This window comes from Mustela nivalis, assembly GCF_964662115.1.
Source record: "Mustela nivalis genome assembly, contig: HAP1_SCAFFOLD_2733, whole genome shotgun sequence".
NCBI classification, from domain to species: domain Eukaryota; kingdom Metazoa; phylum Chordata; class Mammalia; order Carnivora; family Mustelidae; genus Mustela; species Mustela nivalis.
In genome coordinates, this window is record NW_028133932.1 from 27311 (window position 1) to 49301 (window position 21991).

The following is a 21991-nucleotide window of genomic DNA, read 5'->3' on the forward strand; positions in this document are numbered from 1 at the left end:
TGAACTACATGTTCAAAACAGCCCCAGCCCAAGATGGCCATCTAGATCAAAGAACGACAACGCAGAGTCAAGAAGACAGCTCCTGGACGTATTTCTTTGACCCCATCTCACATCCAATGGGACGAGGTCATCAAACAGAAAGATGGATGGGTAATAGCCTCTGAGCTTTTTTATATGCTGTTTTTGAAAGCCACCCAATAGCTATTTACCTAGAAAATTGCCCTTGGTTTTAGATCAGTCTGCTTCCTTAAGGAATTTGAAGTTTCTTTAAAAACTAGTTTTCTCAGTAGAGGTGATATGGACATTCATCTGAATATGAAATCCTAGACTGAGACTGAAGAATTCGGCCAGAAGGTTAAAAAAGAATTAGTTCTAAGATGGTGGGAGTGGAAGTTATTTTCTCTGAAGAAGGAGCAGTCTTAAGATTTCTTTTACATCAATTCAGTGACTATTTTCACTGTAGACCCAAAGACATAACTTGTCCTTGGTAGAGAAATATTGGAGGTCAAAAATTGGCGAGTACTCATTTCAAACAAGTAACTGAAAAACTCAGAAAACATTATTATTCACTCTTTCTACATTTAGAGAGAAATACAGCGCCCAGTGACTTAGGATTTAGACCACCCTTGGCCCTCAATAAATGTTTTCAAACGTAATGAATGGACAACTTTTATATACAGGATGGAATCCCCATTTCCTTAAATACCATTCTTATTTACCTATAAGCAGTTAAAAACAGAAATGAAAGAAAGTAAAAACGATACTAGCTATAGTTCTGCAAGAATGGAGGATTGTGGTTATATTTGACTAATTTTCATATTCCAAAGGAATTCTTTCTTTATCAGAACAGATGGCAGCTTTCCTGAGAGAATCTGTAGGCGTTGGCAGCAGGTGGTACCATCCCTTTTCTCAGTCTTTACCAGACTGAAGAACTGATGCTCCTTACTATACCCATGAATTGAGTTACTCAAGTTTTTTTTTAATTATTTGACAAGATGTCTTGATCACAGAAATGTCACATTCCAAAAAAGGGAGATAAACCAAAAGAGTCAATAGAAGGATGTGAATTTTCAGTCATAGCATTGAATATATTCTCAGTCATAGCATTGAATAAATTATGGATCCAAACAGCCAAGGGTATGCATAACTGAGACTGTATTGAAATGGGTTCTAAGAGCACAATGATGATGTTTCTTGACATTGAATTGAACAAAATTATCTCCAAAATGAATCCCACAGTTTCTATAGCCTCATTTCTTTAAAACATACTATGCTATACCCCAATATTAATGATTAGATATCCCTTAAGCTACAGTTGTATTAAATATCTTCTAATGTGCAGTGCATTGTGGATACACCATGTTCCATGCCCTTAACTAATTTAAAATAAAGCTAGGAAAATAAAACACTTATCATCGATGATAAATCAGAATATATCTAACAATACTGGACAATAGGTAATAGATGGCAAATGAATGTTGCCAACAATAAACACAAATATTCAGAGGACCCTCCAGAGAGTGTCAGAGAAAGATGGATCTAACCTGGGTTTTTCAAAAAATGGAAAGAAATATGGATAGTCAGAGAAAGGAAGTTGGGGAATATTTCATAGGAAGGAGACTCATGTAAGGAGAGGGATAAAGGAAGGGAAACCAAGGAATGAATTTTTCAGAGTGACTGGGTCCATTTGTCATAATGGAAGATGAGTCTGAATGGCTAGGTCATAGCCAGTAGGTTGCAGAGTTGAAGTACCACATGCAAACCCAACATACATGTCCATGGACATGACTGCTCGGGGTTCTGGTATATCCATGGTGGAAAGCCAAGCCAGTAAAAAAAGTCTTCTGGATCAATCTTAAGCCTCCATACTGATGAATAGAAAGAGTCTATTGAACTGAACATGTCAATGGGCTTCAATACAATGGGCTTTAACCATAGAACAGTGCAAAATGTATTGTAGGAGTCTAATTTACAAAAGGGACGATGAGCAAGAGTGTTTAGAGACTTTCAACAGACAGGACTTTTCTGGGAGAATATCCATTTGGGGTTTTGATTTGGGTTAACTAGCCTTGCCTCCTTGTTGAAACCTGGGATAATACAGTCAGCCCCGTTTTGTCCTACAAAGATCTTTTCTTGTATGTGAAGGTTTCACTGTAGATATGCGAGTGCCCAGTATTCTGGCGTTTCCCTCTGGAGTCATCTGGACCTGATTAAGTCTGTCCGGATGTAGCAGTGTGGGTGAACTTTGAGCTAGAGAGCCAGCAACAGTGATGGAGCTCTTGGATTGTTTGGCCACTGTTTCCCTCAGGACTTGTTATTCCAGCAACACTGATTCGTGATATTTACTAGAAACAGCACATTTAAATGTTTCAGTGACATTTGTGTATCATTCAACATGGTACATGTTAAATTCCAGAGAGACCTCATACTTGTGTTTATGGGGAGAATGATTCACTGACCTCTACTGCTTATTTCTTGCCCCTAAATGCTTCCCATGACTTCCACATAAGTAGTTTGGATGATAATTTTATGCGTTATATGCACGTTCACTTTGGGAAGCAGAAAGGACCAAAAGAGAGAAGAGGATTATTAAAAAAAAAAAAAAAAAAAAAAGGGAAGAAGGAAAAGTTCTTTTGCCATGTAAGGGAAGAAGGTGTGAAAAAATGGTGCTGAACCAGTACACTTTATCTTTTCTCCATGATCCAGATCACATGTGTCTGTAAGGGAGGCAAGATGTATGGCACGGGACAAGTCACACACAGGCTTTGTTTCTGGTTTTTTTGCAAGGTTTGAGAGCCACATCATATGCTTATTTAGTGTCCCTCCAGACTCAGCAAAAATAAACAAAAATTGCACCTTTTGTACACTTAGTACTTAAAAGAAAACCAGTTACTTCTTATGATACTTTTTAAAGAAGTCATCATTTGTTCCAGTTCTGGAGACATGAATCAGTACGTACTTTTTTCCCTCTAGTCCGGGTTTGGATTTGAAAATAGTTTGTCTAGAGACCATGAACCACCCTCAGGGAGTGGCTTAGTAAATCGAGCATTAACACTGGTTTGATTCCTTCAGATATGGACTCCAGCCATAGTACAACACATCAGCCTTCTGCAGATCCAAACACACATTTGGTGGAAGACTTGGACAGGACAGGACCTCTTTCAGTGACAGCTCGTAAGGATATAATAACCTCTTTGCTGGCTTGTAGTCCCGCTTCAGTTCTTGTTCCCACTGGCCTGGAAGCAGAGCTTGGTGGTAGATTGGTGCAGTTGAGAGGTTGAACCCTGGAGTATAAAAGGGTCTTCGTTATCTGTATTTTCTTGGTGGGCTTTTTAAATCTGGTTTTTGCCTACATTCTTGGTGATTTCCAGACACATGACTTTATGTTAAGAAAAAGAAAAAGATTGTGGGATTCTACCCCACTTGATTTTCCTTCCCTAAATAGTTACATGAGTGAAACCCAAAACCATGCCTAAGATAGTGGTTTCTCTATGTTTTAACCATCTCCTTTTGGTTCCCATCTTTCCTCCAATCAAACAGAAGAAGAGTAGGTTCGCTTTCTTGGTTGTGAAAAGACATTTCGGGGCCAGATAATCATATAAAATTGGGAAATTTTAGCAGCCCACAGAAGAGGGGCAAGACATGCTGTGAATATTAACAAAGGTGCCAGGGCCCGGGAACAAAAGAGGAACATTTCCTAATATTTCTTCCTACTACTAAACATCTGGGAGAAGCAATGCTAAACTCTTAGTGGCCTTAATTGCCACTGTATGGACAGGACTATCCTAGAGATCAGCCTGACAGAGTATGAAAGAAAGAGTATGAAAGCCTGACAGAGATCATACTGACAGAGTAAGAAAGAAATCCAGAATTAAGGGCTTCATTTCACTGCTTGATGCACATACTGGGCAGACTCCTTCATGTGAGCGCAAGCATGTCTTGATCACCAAGAATGTAGGTAGCACAGTGTTAAGAATTAAAGGAGATGGAGAGAAGACTAAAAAGGTCCCCTCCAGTGGAGGGCCTTGTGTTTCTACTTTATGTCCCTTCTGACTTTTATTCTGGTACTGGAATGGGGATTTGGTGACCGTCTTTCTCCTGGTTGTCATGTTTACTTGGTGGTGGACGTGGCTTATGGATGTGCTTTATGGAATGCTTGCACCTGTAACTCAGAGGTCAGTCCCTTCCTTAGAAGAACACATGAGAAATCAACTCAAAACAGTCAAAGTGATTTCAGATATGGGCAGTGGTTCAACCTCAAATTGGTATATGTCAGCGGGGGCCCTGTGTTTGCCCAGGCAAGCGTTTCCTGACGTATCAGTGCAGTGAAGAGAATCCTCATTCATAGACAAGATCAAAAACTTAATAACAGAATAAAACACTAACTTTAATTTAATCTTCTTTAGAAGGGACTTAAGATTTCTTTGTGTAAATTTGATCTGAGTTACTTGAGCAGGTTATTCTAGATTCTAGAGCTTCTTTCCCTTTGGTCGTGAGAAGTGTGCTCTCTGCTATCCTGGTGTTTATTTCCCTGCAGTCCCACATCTGAAGCCACAGCTGGGTGCCCTTGACTGTGTACAGGAACACCAGAATTCAGCCATTCCCTTTTCCCTGTCTCTGTGTTCCCTGGTTTTCCTAAGTGCTACCCTCGGGCCAGGATGATCTGGGGGCACAGAGTGTCGGCTCAGACTTCACCTTGGCACTTTACCTCTCTTGACTGTACTGAAAAAGAGGTTCTTAGGAGCCAATTAGACACAAAACAATTCCGTTGTACATTTCTAGCTATCAGAGGAGAATGGTGGACACAAACTTGGGCATTCTTAGGCAGCCACCCATGGACACTAGCTCTAGCCAGTTCCTCCCTCCTGGCAGAGGCTTTATTTCATGGCTCCAAATTAACGTTGGATTCCTCCCTCCTTGAAACAGAGCAGAGTCAGACTCATAGCTTCTCTACCTCACATGGAGGCTTGGAAGAAGATAAAGACCAGCCAGTGACTTCTGCTCCAACATCTAGCAGTAAGGATGGTAAAGCCCTGCAGCCTTCATCTCTGTATAAAAATCTGTAAATTATGGATGTTTCTGCAGTGTCTTTGGTGGAGGTAATTAGGTGGCTGCTGTTGTGCTGTTACTTCTGATCAGAAGGCACGACTGGTGATGGTTCTTTGATTTTTCTGCTTTGTAGGCCTCTTAGAAGCTATTGTACATTCAGTGCAATGTGTATTTCTTAATCTTAAAGGTCAGGTTTCTTAAACTCTAGAGTTAGTGGCATGGTTTCAAAATCACTTATATATGATTTATAATTGGTGTGAAGGTCTGAATTCTGTCACTCTCTGTTTTCCTTTCATCAACATGTTATTTTGCCTTCATCCTCTGGACATATGCCCATGGTTCTGGTGACTAGGAAGCAGAGCCCTTATGGCAAAGGAACGAGTAATGAAAGCCTCACGGTTTTGAGCCCTGGCAATTACGGTTCCATATGCAGGCAGCAGAAGTTTACTTGTTAGTTCAATGATGTGTTTTCTTCACTTCATCAAAGCCTGGTCCAATTGAGTAAGAGCTCAAGACTATCTAGTACCTGAGTTGACTTCAAGGTCACAGTTGTGGTGGCTAACAATCCAGGCAGATGTTGTGACAAATGCCTCTTCTGGGTATTGGGATCACCAGAATCTCTTCCACTGAATCATGTCCAGGTGGTGCTTATGGCAAAATATCGCTTCTGTTCAATAGTAGGAACGAACTGCACTGTCTTTTGCTCCATACTCATGAATAACAAGTGGAAAGCTTTTGCAGCACTGGCACGTTCTGAAGAAAAGCCCCCGATGGGGGTTGGCCTCACAATCATGGGCTTACCATTGGTCCCACCTCCACACAGATAGGACTGATGGCAGAGGCGGAAGAAGAGGTGGACATCTTCCTGAAGACTCAGCTACTTCAGTGGAAGGCTCTACTTCTCACTCACCTGCCACGGGGGAATACAGGACCCTCATCCCAGTGACCCCTGCCAACACAGGGTCGCCTGGAGTTACTGAAGTCATTATCGCTGGAGATCCCAATTCTAACGTTATTCATTTCTTTTCAGGTAACTTGGCCCTTTGTCATCCAGTTTGATTTCTCTACAGAGAGAAACAGCGCATACTCTCATACTACAGGGGGATGTTTTTCTGTGGGCTGTGATTAGACCGATTTGTGATTTGGGGATGGCCTTTATCACAGGTCATCATTCTAGTGCCAATAAAGTTAGATTTATTTTAGATAAATAATGCTTTTATTTGCCAGTATAGTCTCTGTTTATTTTTGTGACTTGGTTGTTATGGTAGAATTTCTTTCTTTGTTCCTAATCTTGTGATATCTTGACTTGAGCCATTTGAAATCAATACTTTTGTAGGTCAAAGTCGTTAAATATTAGCAATTTCATTTGATTCAACTCAGATATGCTACCTGTTTCTTACGGCTTTACCCAACATGTGAATAATTTACATATGCTAATATCTTTGCTCTGAAATTATTATCTTTACTGGTGATGGGTTGGTGAATTTTACTTTCGGTGAAGAGCTTGTGGCTAAACCTACTTATGATTCATACCTCAAACTTTATGATTTAATCTACTAATAATAAATAGACATGATTTCTCTTGTTGCAATGACAAAGGGGTGATTAAAGATGACTTACTCAATTAAGTTGGACATGGACCTAAAAGGAAAGTGACTTCTCAAATAACCAGTCTCCCTACTTCTCCCTTTCTTTGTTCCCTCATTTGCATTAAGAAACTTATATTGAAGAAAAAAGAACTAGAAATATTACTCTGACTAAGAAATGAGAATTGAAATCTCTCCTCCTCATGACAGTGATTCAGTGATTCAAGTATTTCCTGCCACTCAACCATTGAATTATATTAAAGATTTGTGATTTTAAATATATATATTTATATCTGTAGCAAGGTCTGCCTCTCTTCCCCCCACACAATGAATAAGTCTTATAAGAACCCAGTATATAAAACAGATGACATCTGTGATGCTCTAACTGAAATGGGGACAGAAGACTCAGAATGCCAAGTGCTTGGATTCTTTCCTCTGTGGTGCTCACCCAGAGCTTCCAGAAAAGCAGTTTTTAAAAGTACTCACTTTGGTGATATTGGCAAGACAAAGTTCCTCACACCCTTTGATTAATTATTCAGCATGGTTCTGCCCTCAGTTAGGAAACATCCCAAGTAACATTGTCCGTTTTCTTCCAAAGAAATGAATCTTAGAGCACTGCTCTTTTCTCTGGGCAGAAGGACTGTGCTTCAGTCAAATGAATTTAAGTTTCAAATGGCAATTTTCAAAGTAATAGTATCGCGAAACGGCTACATAGCCTATTTGTTAGTAAATAAAATGCTTTCTACAAAATGGATACTCACATATGTGGATTCCTTCTGTTCCATGGTCAAACAGATTTTCTGTGGTTCTTCATGGATTAAATGATCAGTAAGTGATTCAGCTGTCATCCTTGGTTTTCTTCCAAGCCACTCAGAAAAAGCTTATTTCTTCCCATACATTTTTCTCTGTTTTGATGCTTAATGTTAAGAGCTAAAACATTTGCCATTGTGCTGGTGGTGGTGACAATGGTGGTGACAGTGGTGGTGGTGGTATTGGGGGTACTGGTGTTGGCATTTTAACAAATGCTATTTTTGAGTATTCTAAAACAAGCTGTCTCCTCTATACAGTTACATGAGAGGTGACAGGATGCCTACTTCTGCCTTCTCTAATCAAGGAAATGGTGATGATCAGATTACTGTATTTTCCTTACAGGTCTTCATAAGAGGTGACTATAGCCATTTATGAAACCACTGTCCCTTTTTGTTGTTATTATTGTTTGTCTTGTTGTTGTCTTGCTTTTGTTTTGTTTTGTTTTGTTTTGTTTTAAGATTCCAGCATGTTGGAAAATATGTGGGGAAGAGGGAGAAGAGGAGGGGTTTTCATAGGCTGAATCCCAGATTTGGCCTGTGGACCCTGATTTGAGTAGTTCGTAAGCTTGTCTCAATCTAAAACCTTTTGGTGATAGATGTTAGGGACGATGGGATTATATTAACTCTCGGTGTTGAAAATACAAATTTAAATTTTGAAAAATGTTATTTCTTAAAACATAGTCTAATAGCCAGGTCCACATTTTTTACATGTTAGCTCTCATCATCTTATTCCTTTTTCACTTATCTTCAGGCTCTTTTCCCCTAAATAAGCAGTTGACCTTTCCCTTTGAATTTTTACATAATTCAACACCAAGATCCTTTACTGCACACCAAAACCATTTTCTATTTCCTGCCTCTGAGAAAGCTCTTTAAGTGGCTCACACTCTGAGTCAGAGAGTACACATACTCCCAGTAATCACATTTGTGTAATTCAAAGCATATAGTCTTTATTTCAAAGACACAGTATCAAGTTCCAACCTCAGATCTGTGAAGACATCATAATATTTTTGTTAGAGTGTTATGTTCTTAGATTTCTACCAAAACCACACTTCCTGTGGTCATCCTGGATGGTTTGTGCTGTCCCAGTTTCTTTCATTTTGATTAAAATCCCTAGCCTACTCACCAGTGAATCCAGCAATGAACAGTAATTAGTACCATAGAGCCATTCAAGGCTCCTTGCCATTGGTTTTTTGATGACCTTTAAAACACTAAACTTGGTGATAGGATGTCTGAAATTACAAAAGTGAGGAAATGCAGACTGCAGTGGGGAACACCCAGTAATGAGCCTGTTCTGATTACTCCTTACAGAAGACCAGGACTCATCGGTTCACCCCAGTGGAACATCCCATACCACTCATGGATCAGAATCAGCTGGTGAGTTTGCGCTACTGTAGTCATTTGCTATTATCATCTTTGAGCCTGCTGATGATTAATAAAGCATGAGTCAGTGTCTCGAGAAGAGTGGTTCTCAGACTTCCTTAGCACGCATCACAATCATGGAGAGTGCTTATTAAATCTCACTGCTGGGCCCCATTCTTCAGGTTTCTGATGTGGTAGGTCTATTTCTGGTAAGTTCCCTGGTGCTGCTGGTGCTGCAGGGATGGGGACCGCACTTTGAGAACGACTGTGTTGGAGAGAAGTCTTCCATGTGGAAGGATCAGGAAGAATTCAGGCAGGGTCTCAATTTCGCATTATACTGCTCCAGCCTGATTAAGAACGTGGGTCTTGGAGTATGAATGGCCTGGGCTTGACCCCAGCTCCTGCATATACTAAGGATGTTGCTTAAGGGATTTGAGACTCAGTTTCCTAATAATTAAAAATAAGATAATAATAGTTGCCACAGGGTATTGTTTGTATACTATATATAGTATGCACTATGTATACTATATATATATACTAATATATACTATATAGTATATAATACTATATACTATAATATAATAGGATGATTATTCATCCTACAAACCCTGTGACCTTTGAAAGTATGGTTAGCATACCTATATTCCAGACGAGGACACTAAGACCCCAAGAGGGCAAGTACCTTGGCTGGGTTGACATGACTGGTGAGTTGAGTGGTTGAACTGGGTTTCAAGCCCTGGGGTCTCATATTGCCTCTATAAGTATGTTCTGGAGAAAACACTCCATAATGACCATAATTACTGCCAGGCACATATTATTAAATGGATACATGTTTGCTGTGACTCAGATCACAGCCCTGGAAACATTACTGCAGGCATCAAAGTCTGACATGAGGCAGGTTTACTTGTGACTGGTAATACTGGGACCACTGAAAGGTTCTTCCAATACCGGTGACCCTGATATCATTAGTCCAGGTGACCCCATGAAAACCAGGGAATCCATCTGGACCATGGTCTTCCCCTCATGCCCAAGTCAGGGCTGCAGTTGCCTCTGGGCCTAAAGATTCACACACTTAAAGCAAATATGTAGACGGTTATTTACAAGGTGGCTTGGTAATAAGCTTTCATACAAGAGCACGGGATAGAAGGGTTCATTAGAAATGCTTCTAAAGTAAAGACAAAAGTCCCAAGCTCTTTACGTTCCTTGGATGGGCCATTTAGCCTTTCCCCAACTCAGTTTTCCTTTTTAGTAAAAAAGAGGATCAGGACACCTGCCCCTGTTACCTCCCAGAGTTTTTTTTGAAGAATGGCAACTATCAGGAAAATGAAAAATTTTGAGAAATGACAGGGAGTTATTATTACAACCATGTTCTCTGAAATCAAGAGAGAGCTAATCCAATTGTGGTCCTTGGACCAGAGCTGGCTGAAATGCAGAATCCTCAGCCATCTCAGACCTACTGAATCAATGTCTGCATTTTATTAATTAGGCCTCCCCCAACACTGGGTGTTTTGTATGTGCCCTGAAGTTTGAGAAACTCTGTCCTAGACTGTTTTTCTCACAGTCAAGGCCAGTTGAATTATCTCTGTGCACACGTCTCAGGTTGTATCTCATCTCCAAATTATAGTGTCAAGTGTCCGTCTTGGCCGAGTTTGCTTTCCCAGCCAGCCCTGCTCTGGCTGGATTTGCAGACCTCTAGGGTGCAAGGTGAGACCTGCTCTATCTCGTTCATCTTCTCTGGCTTTCGCTTGAAGTGAGAATCAGGTGGGCGGGAGCGGTCTCTTTTGTTTGACTCCTGTGCAGGTGTGTATTGTTCAAGTGGGAGGTTTCATCTTGTTGTACACACACCCAGATCTTTCCTTGCTGGGAGCACTTTTTTTGAAAACCAAAATAAAGAGATTATGATCCATTAGTGGCCTCCTTTTCAAATATCAAAGGCCGCTATGAGTCAGAGGAAGACCAGGGAGAGAGACTATACTGCTTAGTGGGCTTTCAAGCCCAAAGATCTCCAGTGTAGATGGCCAACATCCCATGACCCGTGCAGGTTAAGACATGCCAATGACCAAGAGCCCTGGGGGCTGGGGGCAGCTAGGAAAAGCACTTTGGATTCCTGAGGTTTGCAAAGTTTAAGGCTACTGTCCTAGTGGCATGAGGTGTGTTGAATGGCCAGAGGTCTGTTAAGAATTTGCTTTGTTCCATTTTGAGTTTAACAAAAACATCAGATGGCATAAACGGGAGTCATCCTCTCCAGAACAACCACCATCATCAAAATTTCACTGTCCACTCTCTAAAGTTTGACTTTTTGCAGACATCATCCTTTCTTCCACCCCTGGGCATCTTCATCCCTTGCTTAGCCAGACGGACTGCTCTGATTTGCTTCTCCTTCCCTTGGTAGACTTGAGAATATTGCAGTGGGTTCCCCATGGGTAGGAGGGAGCAAGTTCACTTTTGTGGGATATTTTCAAATTATGTTTTGAAGCAGTGGGGGGAGCATAAAACACAAAAGACAAAGCTTTAACTTAGGTGAGTCTCTTCACGAGAGGATTAGAAGTTTCTTTTAAAACACGACGCCTCCCTCATTTTGATGAGCCAGGCTCCCAGGAAGACTGTGGATTTTTTTTTTTTTTTGAATGTTCGGTTAGCCAACACATAGCACATCATTAGTTTACGATGTCATGTTCAGTGATTAGAGTTGTGGGTTCTTTGTCTTGAGACGTTTCCTTCCAGTTTGAGATGCTTTGTTTCATTATTTTGTTTTGTAGTGGTAGAAAATATTCATTCCTCTGAAAACAAGCATGTTTCAATAAAATATTAGCAGGACCTCTAATAGGGTGATTTTTCCCAGACAGAAAGGGCCATTGCCCCCTAAACCCTTATTTTTTAATGTTTATTTTCGTGTCTGTGAAGACACTGGATGTGATTATTAGATTTGCTTTGGACTTCCTAGAGCATTTGAGTCCTCTAGGGATCTTGTTAAAATGAAGATCCTGACTCAGTAGGTTTGGGGTGAGGCCTGAGAGATTCTGTCTTCCCAGCAGGCTCCCGACTGATGCCAGTGCTGCTGGTCCGGGGACCACACTTTGAGTAGCAAGGTCCTAAATCAGAAATAGGATGGAGCAACTACACACAATTCCCATTCTTTTTTTTTTTTTTTTCCTCCACAATTCCCATTCTTGTGTACTTTAAACTTCTTTGAAATTGTGATGAAGTAGATTTTTATTCTTCACTTGATCTTAGCCAAAAGGCCGAGAAGCAATGGATTTTTATCCTTATCCCCATTTTCTGAGTGAGAAAAGACCTGGAGAGGGCAGCTTGACTCAGCAGACATCACTAGCAAGAGACAGAAGCGGACATGAATCTAGGGCTGCCCGGGCTCTGGGAACCCGAGGTCTTATACACTGCACAGCACTGCTGGTGAGATTTCTCATGTTCTTGATGAACAGCAACATTTCCAGATGCTGGATTTAATCAAACCAATTCTTCTGGCGAGAAATCTTTCCTGTAACACTTTATAAATGTCTGTGGCTTGAATCTATAAATAGCTTCACAGTGATGCAGGAGGTAGAGAGGTTCGCTGTGTGTGCTGCTCTGTAAGGAGCTCATCATTAGGCATTCCAAACTTTGGTTGAGAGATATTGTTTTTTTCCCTTTAGGACACTCAAGTGGGAGTCAAGAAGGTGGGGCAAACACGACCTCGGGTCCTATGCGGAAACCTCAAATTCCAGGTAAGTTTCAAGCTGTGTGGCAAAAAATAAATAAATACTAAAAAATTCATTCTTTGCAAGCTAAAAGGTGAATGAGAGCACTTGGTAGGGAAAAAAATGGAACTTTCTTTTTTCCGGGTCCCATAAAAAGAATGAGCTAAGATTCAGACCTGTCCCTGGCCTGTCCCAAAGAAGGGCACGTTAGCTACTAAAGCTTCCTTCCCACATGAGTGATCCATCACCCAGGGTCATACCTGTCCCATACCCAGGTCCTTCCTATCCCGGCCCAATTTCCGCTTTATGTCTGGGGTTGGAAGGCAGCCTAGAAGTTTCACACTGCAGACACTGGGGAGACCTGAGCGCCATGTGTGTAGGGGGAGTACAAACATTCTTCCGGTCCCTAAATGACTGTTTCTCGAGGGACAGTCTTTCCTGATCCAGACAGAAGTGTCCAAATGAGTCATATCATGTGATAAGAGGGCCGGGACACCTGTCTCTCCTGAGCATCGAGGTTTAAGGCACTCAAGGCACATTCTTTATTTGATTTGGGGTCAAAATGGAGCATTTCTAAGGGGCAGTAGGGTTACAAAGAAGAAAGCTTTCTCCTAGGGTTGTAAATTCTCTTTTTAACTTTCGCCTCTTCAGAAGCCTCTGAGCTGAGCCTCCCTCGGGGAAAGGGAAGAATGCAGGGTGCACCTTGCCCCCTTGCCTCAGCTTGCCTGAGCACAGCTGGGACAGGAGCAAGTTGAGAGAGGGAGTGGGCTCCCTGGGAAGAGGGGCAGTGGAGATGCGATTTGCAGTACTCTTCCAGGCTCTAGTGAGTATGAACAGGAGAGACCAGAGAAAAGAACGGAAGTGAGGCCTCCTGTTGGCGTGCCCACCTCCTGACTCCATCTCCCGCCCCACTCTCTCCTAACCAGGTGGAGGCCAGGCAGGGGCATCCTGAGCAGGAAGTGGGAGGAAAACCAAGACTCCCAAGGGGGAGTGGCCAGTCCATGACTTCCCATCCTTCTCCGGTCCTGAGCTTCTATCTCACTGCACAGATATACAACCCATGTGGCAAGAGAACGTATTTAAGTTGTCAAGTCACATTTTTATCCCGTTAAAATTTGATTGTAAAACCCATATATAACATCTTAACGGTCCACAAGTGATACGTGGAGACATTTGAGAAAATAGAAACCAAAGGACAAAAATGTAAATCATTTGTTAGCTCCCCCACCGTCTGGAAATGCCACGGTTCCCATTTTCATAGATGTCCTTCCCATCATTTTAAAATGTAATTTATCTACAAAAATGTAATTACAGCACGCATACTGTTTAGTGAACCACCGCCACTCCCAACGGGTTGCCTGCAGCTTTCCAATGTCAGTAAATATTCTTCTCCTGTTCTCACTGTGCAGAATAGAGTGGGTATGACCGAATTCCGGTCACTGACCCCTTACTCTTACATTAGTTGTTTCCAAATTTTATTATTAGAAACAGCACGCAATGAACATCTTTCAAAATGGATTTTGAGGTCCTATCAATTCCCAGAAGCAGGAATCAAAAGCTGAATCAAAGGCATGCACATGTTGAAGGATAAGATTTACCAAATGACCCCCACACACACCGTTGACCTGTTGAATGTGCAGAAATTCAGCCTTCCACAGGGGTGTCCTCTTCCCACCTACTAGGGCATGGCCCCATTTTGGTTTCTTATTAAAACACAAGGTGGATGCTCTTATATAGAAGAGGAAAGTTCCTTTTGAGGGAAACATAAATTTCCTTTAGTCTCCTTAATCTCACTGCGCCAAAGGCATTTACAGGTTTCTACAGGTCAGTCTATGCTTTTTTTGGAGACATGCTTCTCCTGGAGGAACTTGAAAATTCTGACTGGTGGTCAGAGTTCAAAATAAGAGGCCTGTTGGGCAGACACCTATGGCAGAGTTGGTCTGGTGTTATCTGCCAGCTGGCAGGGCCCTTTGGCCAAACTCACCTGTGGTGCTGAGTATAGCTCTTGTTTGGACCAGATCAATTTATAAAGTGCATTTTTGTTTTTACCAAATGTATTTCCCAAGCTCATGGTTGTCTGTTGGTTCACTCTCACCAGAATGGCTCATCATCTTGGCCTCCCTCCTGGCCTTGGCTTTGATTCTTGCCGTTTGCATCGCTGTCAATAGTCGAAGAAGGTAAGGGGATGCACCTTGGGGCCTTTGCTTTGAAAGGAGATCACTTATGGGGCACCTGGGAGGCTCCGTTGGTTGAGCAGCTGCCTTTGGCTAGGGTCATGATCCTGGAGACCCTGGATCGAGTCCGACATCAGGCTCCCTGCTCGGCGGGGAGTCTGCTTCTCTCTCTGACCCCTTCCCTCTCATTTTCTCTCTCTCTCTCAAATATATAAATAAAATCTTAAAAAAAAAAGAAAAGAAAAGAAAAAAAGGACGTCACTTATGTGTGGGCTCCATGAACTTCCAGAGTGTAGCCCCTGGAACCAGCAGGCTCAACACCCTGGGAACTTGTTAAAAATGCAGAATCTCAGGCCCTATCCAGATCTCTTAAATCAGAATCTGTGGTTTTTGACAAGATCTCAGGGACTCGTGTGCATGGTACAGTTTAAGAAGCCCTGCTCTGGCACGTTCTTTAGATAAAAGAAACCCTGTGTTTATTTGGACCATCACTTTTAGGTAATGTTTAATCTTTCAAGGTTCTTAAATACTTCAGAGTTAAACCCATGGAGACACTATCTAATGAAATTTATAAAATATCTTACCTGGAAGGCATAAAAGTATGTACCTATTCATTGACTAATTAAATAGTATTTAGTAAGTGCACTCACCATGCACAAAAACACTGTAAAAAGATCTAGGAATTGGGCATTCCCTTTAGCCTGCTTATGGCCCATGGAACCTTCTAGAACCTTTACCTAAAATAAGCATTGGGTTTCTGTGGCTTTCTTGCTGTTTGGGTTTGTTTTGTTTTGTTTTGTTTGTAATGATACTACTTTGTATTTTCTGGAAACTGTAGTTGAAAGGATTCAGGTTATTGCTTAGGAAGAACTCTCTGACAAGAGGTCTATGAAATGATGAAGAATTTTCCTTCGAAAAGTCTGAATAAAGTCGATCAAACAGCATGTGGGCTGCTGTCATATTCTCAGAGGTCCCTCTCTCTCTTCACCCCAAAGAAGACCTGTCATGTCGGAAGTTATTTAAATAGTGCCTGTACCTGACTGAGCTGTGTTAGTCTCAGACATAATACCACCTTATTGAAATGAAGGAAAAACTTCATTCTAGCAACACGAATTTTGACAGGGCCCTCCAAAGTGTGAGTCTCAATTTCCAGGGCTCTAAATGTGCCCTGTCTTCCTCTGAGCATATGCAGAGGAATATTCCACCTTTTATAAATGTTCCTGGAGCTTGCTTCTGACGAGATAAAAGAATTGTATTTCCAAGGAGGGCTCCCTTTATTGTATCAATAGATCATCTAACAGGCCAGAAGGGGTTCTTGACTGAGGAGAGGACCCGGACAACATGCTAGAATCTTTCTTGTTGGCTTTTGGAAAGCAACTGCTAATTGTGTGGCCATGTGCAGTGCATGTGCAGTATCTCTGAGGTTACTGGTTATCTGAGGAAACTAGATGATGTCACTTCCTGCTGGTACAAGTTAATAAAAGTGCTATCTTAAAGTCAAATAGCTGTTGTTATCTGTACCTTTTGAGAGAATGATAAAAAGAAGTAATTTTTTATCATTGATAAATTGATTAAAAAATGATCATTGATAAAAAATGATAAAAAAAATTACTCATGATAGCCAACTGTAAAAGGAACAAAAACTAGAAAAGGAAATCTAAAAGACCTCTTAGGAGGCTCTTATGACTAAATGGAAAGAGAATTTGTTTGCTGAATTTAAATAACGTGACTTGAGGGAGCCCTTACAAAGCGTCTTTATACTTTCCCTCAGCCTTCTTGTTTTCTCTTAGATTACTTTTGCCCAATTAAAGATGAATTTCCTATTGTTGGAAATGAGTCCTTTTGTTCCAGGCTCTAGACTGCACCCCCTCTGCTCACATACACCGTCCATAAGGTTTGCACACGTCGCCATAGAAACATTGGCCCCAGAGGCTGTCCAAGTGGGAGACTCCTCCGAGAAGCATCTCAGCTGTCCTGAGAGCAGCTGGAGTCTGCCCAGTGGGGCTGGTGAGCTCTTATGGTGCTCCCCAGACTGTCAGTCGCAGAAAGGGGCCCAACGGCTGCCTTCCTCCCCCACCCCCGCCCCATCCCAACACCAACCGTCACCCTAGCAACAGGCAAACAGGGACACGCGGACCGGCACAGCGAGTATCTCACAGGGAAAGCAGCTGCTTGGATGCCATAAATCACCATGTCCCGATTTGATAATCGGAAACAGATTTGCCACACAGCGACTGGGTGGTTAACGGCTCCCTGGGCCCCTTCATGTGCGCTGCATTTCTAAAGCCGAAAGCCCATTTCTAATCCTCTTAAAAGGCTGGGGCCTTTTTGCTTTGAACATTACATTTTAGAGAGATCCAGAATCTTATTTTCATCAAAGATAGTTTGGTGGAAAATAAGGACTCAAGGCTGGCTTCCGTTTGTCCAGCAAACGTCTTTTGAGCGGCTCCTACGATCTGCACTGGTGAGGGAGAAAAGATGAAACACGGAAAAGATGCCATCCCAGCCCAGAAGAACCTTGAGGTTTAACAGCAGCATTGACTTACTGGATCTGACTCAGCTGATCTTTCTGAGAACATACTCTGTGCTGGGCTCTGGTGTATGAACTTTGGTTAAAAGACGAAAGGGAAAAGCAGTTACTGAAGTTGATGGGCAAGGCTTGCCCACGGGCTTCCAGGACAAAGTGACCCATGAGTCATGCATCGTAAAGATGCGGATGGAAGGGCCCTGTTGTTTCTTTAGCTTTTCCCATCCCCGCCACGCCCCACATCATCTTCCCTTGCTGTTGATAACCAGAGTCCTTGATTTTCCACTTTCCAGTGAAAATCCTACTTCATTCCATTTCCTTAAGAGCAGACAATTATCTTAAGAGTCGGTTGGGTTGGTAGGTATCAGATGAGGCCCAAGAGGGGTTAAGTGCCTCTGCCGTAAGGATGTGATCTGATTTGTATGAAGATGGAGGGAGGGAATGTGAGGACCTTACAAGAGGAGATTTCACAAAGCTGGAATGATTCAAAGGTGTCACTATATGGCTATGCAGAAAAAGCCTTCACCAGCTGTCAGTCTGATGGGGAATAGTCATCTTTTCTGTGCTGCTGCTTCCCAGAGGGCAGTGGTCCCCCCTCTGCTTGGTAAGCCCCTTCTGTAAAGCTCCATGGTTTAGCCACCTTCCTTCTCTCTTCAGCTACAGTCAAGCTCACTGCCTTGTTCACCCAACCTTGTTCTGTCCTCCAGAACAAAGTTGTCCTATAGAACTTTCATCGATGATGCAAATGTTCCACATCTGCACTAACGCACAACCACCTGTGGATCCTAGGCACTTGAAATGTGGGTATTTGACTGAGGAGGTGACTTTTTAACTTTCTTCCGTTCTAATTGGTTTAAATTTGAATAGTGGCCTGTGGCTAGTGGCTGTCATGTTGGGTGGCACAGCTCGGACACAATGCAAAATAAATCTCTAAGTATCTTTAAGGAGTGTTGGGGTGGTGGAAGACAGAAGAGCCCTTGTTAAGTTTCTCCCCCAAACCTTCAGGATAAATTCCTCCATGCCCTAAATGTGTGCCACCTGGTTTCTCGCCCCACCCAGGCTGCCCACTCTGGAGACCTGTTGAGACCCCCGCATGGCTCCTTCCACTGCTCAGCTGACTGATGCCTAAGATTTGAGGAGAAAGGAGCCTAAGAAGGGGTACAGTTTGCTAGAGATCTCTGTCTGCCCTTTGGAGTCTGAAAGTCTAAGTTGCAGATACTCTGTTTATTGCCGTAACTTGTGTAGCCTCAGATGATACCCTTGGCTTCTTGGACTCCGTCTCTGGTTTTACGTAATGAAGAGGTTGGCTGGGCGATCTCTGAAGTCCCCTCAGCTCTTGTGTTCTCTCTGAAAGTTCTGTAACTAAAAAGAATGAAAAAAAATTGTAACTTGTCTTTTCAAAGGTACTTATTAACACTTTTGACCTGGTGACCATGGGGAGCTTTGGGGAGGCCGGTGCCCTCACAGGGACGGGGCCACTCTGCACCCTTTCCTCGGCCCTTGCCCTGTGCATCTCTTCCATTGGGCTGTTCCTCGGTTATTACCTTTTCTAATAAGACAGTGATATAGTAAGTTAAAAAAAAAAAAAAAAAGAAGGAAGAACGGACAGACAGACGGACGGACTTACTAACTAATGCCTGGAGTAAAAATATTGAACTAGTTATTTATGGGACTCATCCTGTCCTCCTGAAGAAACTCAGAGCACAGACACAGAAATCCAAAAGGAAATGGGGGCAGGACAAACCCAAGCACAATATTTCGGTGCCCCATGGGTTCAACGTTATCCACTTTTAAAATCAGCTTTGCTTATGGGGTACCTGGGTGGCTCAGTCGTTAAGCCTTTGGCTCAGGTCATGACCCCAAGGTCCTAGGATCAAGCCCTGCATGGGGCTCCGTGCTCAGCAGGAAGCCTGCTTCTCCCTCTCCCTTTTCCTTTCCCTTTCCGCCTGCTTGTGTTCTCTATCTATCCCTCTGTCAAATAAATAAATAAAATATTAAAGAATAATTAAATAAAATCAGCTTTATTAGACAAAATAGCAAGAGTCCCTATCCCCCACCCATGCACCAACATTTTTTGTGATTATGAATCACTTTCCTACAATGTGCCATTCAACTTCTAAACTATCCATTAGGTCAGCAAATGGGAATTGCTTTAGTAAGGCACCTTCCCTCCAAAGAACACCTGAGATACCCACTGGAGAACTTGAAAAAATACAAGCAGACTTCCGCCTTCAGCCTTCTGGGCCATCTTCATAGGAAATATAATGACTGGTTGGGAGCAGCCAGAACACAAGCAAATCCCAACTCATATGGCTCTGGTTCTGTGAACTACAGCCAGCGTTTCTCGAACCTTCACTGTGTTCCAGATCCTGTCCTAAGTGCTTCTCCAAGGCCTTGGCTGCCCCATCCCCCTGAGAAAGAGCAACACGTGGTAATTGCGGTTACACTCATGTGTCAGTGCTGGGCTGTGTTTCAAGGGCTTTCCACAATCCCATGAGACTGGTACTCTTGCCCGCCTGATTTTATGGATAAGAAACCTGAGAATCCGAGAGGTTGAATGAGTTGCTCCAGGCCACACAGCAAGAAGTTCTCAAAACCCAAGCCTTCCCAGCCCCTACCCCTAACTGTGCAGACTGCACCCATAGTCCCAGCTCCACGGACATGCTCCAAAGTTCAAGCGACGCCCCCCTCCACCCCTCCTCAACATCATGCCAGCGGGGACAGGATCTACCTCCCATTGAGGAGGTATAATTTCTGCTTCCCCAAATAAGAGATTAAAGTTTATGGTCTTGGCAATTCTAAAGGGAATGGCCCATAATCATGAATAATAGAGGCTTTGTCTCTACAACTCCAAATATCCAGCGGCAAAGTGAACAATTCCGACTTCACACTGTTTCCAAATCTCCAGATGGCTGGCAGCATGAATAGAGCTGGGCAGAGCCCAGGCTTCTGGTCATAAAGGCGTAGATTTGAATATTGACTCTGTCTTACTAGCTGTGTGACCTCAAGCTAGTTATCAAACATCCCCAGACCTCAGTTTCCACTGCTGTGTAACTAGAATAACAGCTGCGTTGCATGATTATTCTGCAGATTTCATGAAATTATATGTCAAGTGCCTTGCAGTCAGGAGGTGTCCAATAAATGCTAGCCCATTTCCCCCTTCCCCACCTCCTTGTTGCCATGAGGCTCTGCGGCTTTGCTTCTGTTAAGCAATCTGACTTCTAGATGTGCAGCCGTAGGCCTGGGATGGGACAGAGGAAGCATTGCATCAGGCTGAGTGGGGCAAGACAGTGCCACAGCTATGACCCGGAGAAACCATCAAGGTCGTGCTCTCCCATAGAAGACCTCCTGAGCTCGAATTTTGAGCAATGTTACTGAGAACCCTTGCAGTAACGGTGAAGAGCTTTCTTTACATAGTTAATTAAGCCTCCTATGTGCAGAGTTATATGGAAGTTACCCAATGTTAGCTGATGAAAATCAATACGGCCTTACATGTCCAGAATAATGTTTCATTTTTCTCAGGCCATGCAGTCAGAACCCTGATAAAGCCAACAAAATGTCCACTGGGAGAGGAAGTCAGGGCCCTTGGTTGAATACACAAATCAGAATGATTTATAGTCCTCATGTCCATGGTTTATCTAAGTCTGCAGGAACTGCTGAAGTGCCTAAAAAAGGCAAACATTGCCATCGCCTAGGATGAGTAAGGAGAATTAGAACTTAGGAGTCAGACACCAAAAGGCTTGAATTCCAGTTCTTTTATTACTTGCCAAATAAACGGGGGCAACTTACTGAATTTTTGGAGTACAATACTAGCCCTGGCGTCCCTGAGTTGGGACTACAGTTTCTCAAACTTAGCTGTGCATCGGAACCCCCTTGCAGGCTTGTAAAAGCAGAGATTAAACCCACTCCGAGACTTCTCCTACTTGGTACCTCTGGGGTCAGGCTGAGAATGTGTGTTTCTAACAAGTTCACAGGTGATGCTTTTGCTGCTGGTTTTGATGCATTTTGCATTTTGCATTTGGAGGGTTAACCGTTGGTCGGATGAAAAATGCTGTCGGACCATCCAAACCTGTCGTGATGACCTTGACGGTGGTGGTGACAATGATGATCTGTGTCATCAGAGCGCCTTCTCATGTGCTTTTTTCTCAATCATTAGGTGTGGGCAGAAGAAGAAGCTGGTGATTAATAATGGCAATGGAGCGGTGGGGGACAGGAAGCCAAGCGGAATCAACGGAGAGGCCAGCAAGTCTCAGGAGATGGTGCACTTGGTGAACAAGGAGCCCTCGGAGACCCCCGATCAGTTTATGACAGCCGACGAGACGCGGAACCTGCAGAACGTGGACATGAAGATTGGGGTGTAACACCCATGCCGTGGTGACCTTGGAGAGAAATAGCACTTGGAGACATCACCTTAAGAAGGAGCTGGGACACTTCACAGATGTGACGTGCTACTGATTGTTTCATTTGGGGATTTTTTTTTTTAGTATAAAATTTTCTACTCCTTTTTGTTTTTTTGCATTTTGTTTTTTAAAGTCAGGTCCAGTTTATAAAAACAACATTGCTTTCTGAAATGAGGACCCAATTGATAACCTGCAAGAATTTGGCTGTTTCAGGTCCCACCTAGAAGCCTCCATCCCGTAGGGCGTGCTCTGGATGGCTTCTAACAAAAGCCACAAATACGTCTTCCTGATCCCGGCCATCCCTCCACTCCTCCTCCCAGGCAGCAACCACCGGCTATACATGTCCCCGAGAGCTAAGAGGGGTTGGTCCCTGGGAGGATATTTGAATCAGT

At 42.8% G+C, this 21991-nt stretch overlaps 1 protein-coding gene across 14 annotated transcripts in view; it reads left to right on the forward strand.

Moving 5' to 3' along the window:
* Positions 1-21703, forward strand: part of LOC309858529 (CD44 antigen-like) — a 47123-nt gene extending 25420 nt beyond the window's left edge. For 3 of the 14 annotated variants that reach the window (XM_082751223.1, XM_082751231.1, XM_082751226.1), the window contains 8 exons: positions 22-150; positions 3073-3174; positions 4927-5025; positions 5873-6079; positions 8753-8818; positions 12454-12525; positions 14597-14675; positions 21356-21703. In XM_082751223.1, the coding sequence (XP_082607349.1) occupies positions 22-150; positions 3073-3174; positions 4927-5025; positions 5873-6079; positions 8753-8818; positions 12454-12525; positions 14597-14675; positions 21356-21560 (959 nt within the window). In that variant the 3' untranslated portion in view covers positions 21561-21703. Of the gene's footprint in view, positions 1-21; positions 151-3072; positions 3175-4926; positions 5026-5872; positions 6080-8752; positions 8819-12453; positions 12526-14596; positions 14676-15961; positions 16175-21355 lie in introns of those variants that run through there. The other 11 variants (XM_082751229.1, XM_082751233.1, XM_082751227.1 and 8 more) reach the window with 7 other exon arrangements.
* Positions 21704-21991: the final 288 nt, after the last annotated feature.